The sequence below is a fragment of the Penaeus monodon genome, chromosome 19 (assembly GCF_015228065.2).
Source record: "Penaeus monodon isolate SGIC_2016 chromosome 19, NSTDA_Pmon_1, whole genome shotgun sequence".
Classification (NCBI taxonomy): domain Eukaryota; kingdom Metazoa; phylum Arthropoda; class Malacostraca; order Decapoda; family Penaeidae; genus Penaeus; species Penaeus monodon.
The window spans coordinates 32,745,892-32,747,273 of record NC_051404.1 but is presented as its reverse complement, the minus strand read 5'-3'; the positions used below and the strand labels follow the sequence as shown (position 1 = coordinate 32,747,273).

Here is a 1,382-nt window from a genome sequence, read left to right as displayed (position 1 = left end):
ATCCCACACACTGTTGTATCTTAATTGGTAGTAAAACAATAAAACTTGTTACCTTCATGCCACAAGCAAGGGGAGTAACATAAGACAAGGATATTCCGAGACCAGACAACAGCCCATAGGTCATGGTAACAGCAAAGAGCGATACCTCAATGGTATAGTGGGTCAGCATGATACCAGCACTGAAATGAAGCCAGTTCATGGGATTTATAAGACAATACAAAGAATGCACTAAACCATACTAAACTGGGTTAAACAGTATTATCATTCAGACAAGAATTTATGTTATAGTTTCTTTGATGTAATGTGTAGCTAACAAGCTTATACTATATATACTGAGCAAGGCTCCTACAAATATATCAAGACAGGATAAATTATGCAGCAAAAAGCTTTTAAAATTGGAGGGAAAAAAAGCCAGAAAAGTATGTCTGCCTTTTTTCTCCTACATTATTATGAACACAGTGAAAACTGTCTGACATACTATGTACAAACTTCAGGCTTATTTTTCTAAGAAACCAAAGCTCCAATGCTGTAACCTTAAGAAAATATGTAAGTGATTCATAGTCTGTCTTTATCTTGTGAGTTTCTCCTCAGGTTAATCTTATACTGTATTCTTTTGAAACTTTATAAGGGTAGTTCAGGCCCACAAGGCATAAGCTTGCATTTATATTATCTATGCTAATCATGCCAAAACATTCATCTCAGCATTTAGGTTAAAAAAAAAAAAAAAACATATGTATGAATGAATAATTGGTGACTAAATCAATCACAAATTCCAAAATTATCTTATCTATTTGCCCATCATACATATATCTTTAAAAGTTAGTAACTACACATTTCAAGAAGACTTATTTATCAATTTTTCATATAGGAACCAAGGAATAGGTACTGCAATGTAAGTTTATTGTGTAACTTTACTTTATTTCTTATGTAAGTTTATTCATACAAAATAGTTTAAACTCTGAACAGACTTTTTTAGGTACCAACGAATATTGATATATTATGATTACATGCTTATTGATTATTTTCATCAACACAATAACAATTATTTGTGGCTTTTGTGCAAGATGTTACAGAAGTATTATTTTGGTCCCACAAGAACAAGTCTGTTTTACTATTAATTACACAATCAGAGAGCAAAATCACTGATCAAATCACTGATGCCAGAATATGAATGATAGAGGAAAAATCTTAGTAATTGCCTTTAACACATGTGCACTCACATGCTTTTTAAGAGCAGAACTTTCTAAATAAAACGTGTTAGTAATAAAAATCCTAAGCATAAAATCAATGTTAAGTGATCTATTTACTTAATAGAAGAAAAATAAAAATATTAGATAAAATGTTACTTGTATTGCTGATGATTTTTGGTAGTGCCCATTATT

At 31.0% G+C, this 1,382-nt stretch overlaps 1 protein-coding gene across 1 annotated transcript in view; it reads right to left on the bottom strand.

Annotated features, from left to right (window-relative positions):
• The window catches only part of LOC119585182 (oxalate:formate antiporter-like), an 8,053-nt gene that overhangs the window by 4,699 nt on the left and 1,972 nt on the right, over nucleotides 1–1,382 (bottom strand). Inside the window, exon 4 of the mRNA XM_037933820.1 lies at nucleotides 53–179. Coding sequence (XP_037789748.1) covers nucleotides 53–179 — 127 coding nt within the window. The remainder of the gene's footprint in view (nucleotides 1–52; nucleotides 180–1,382) is intronic.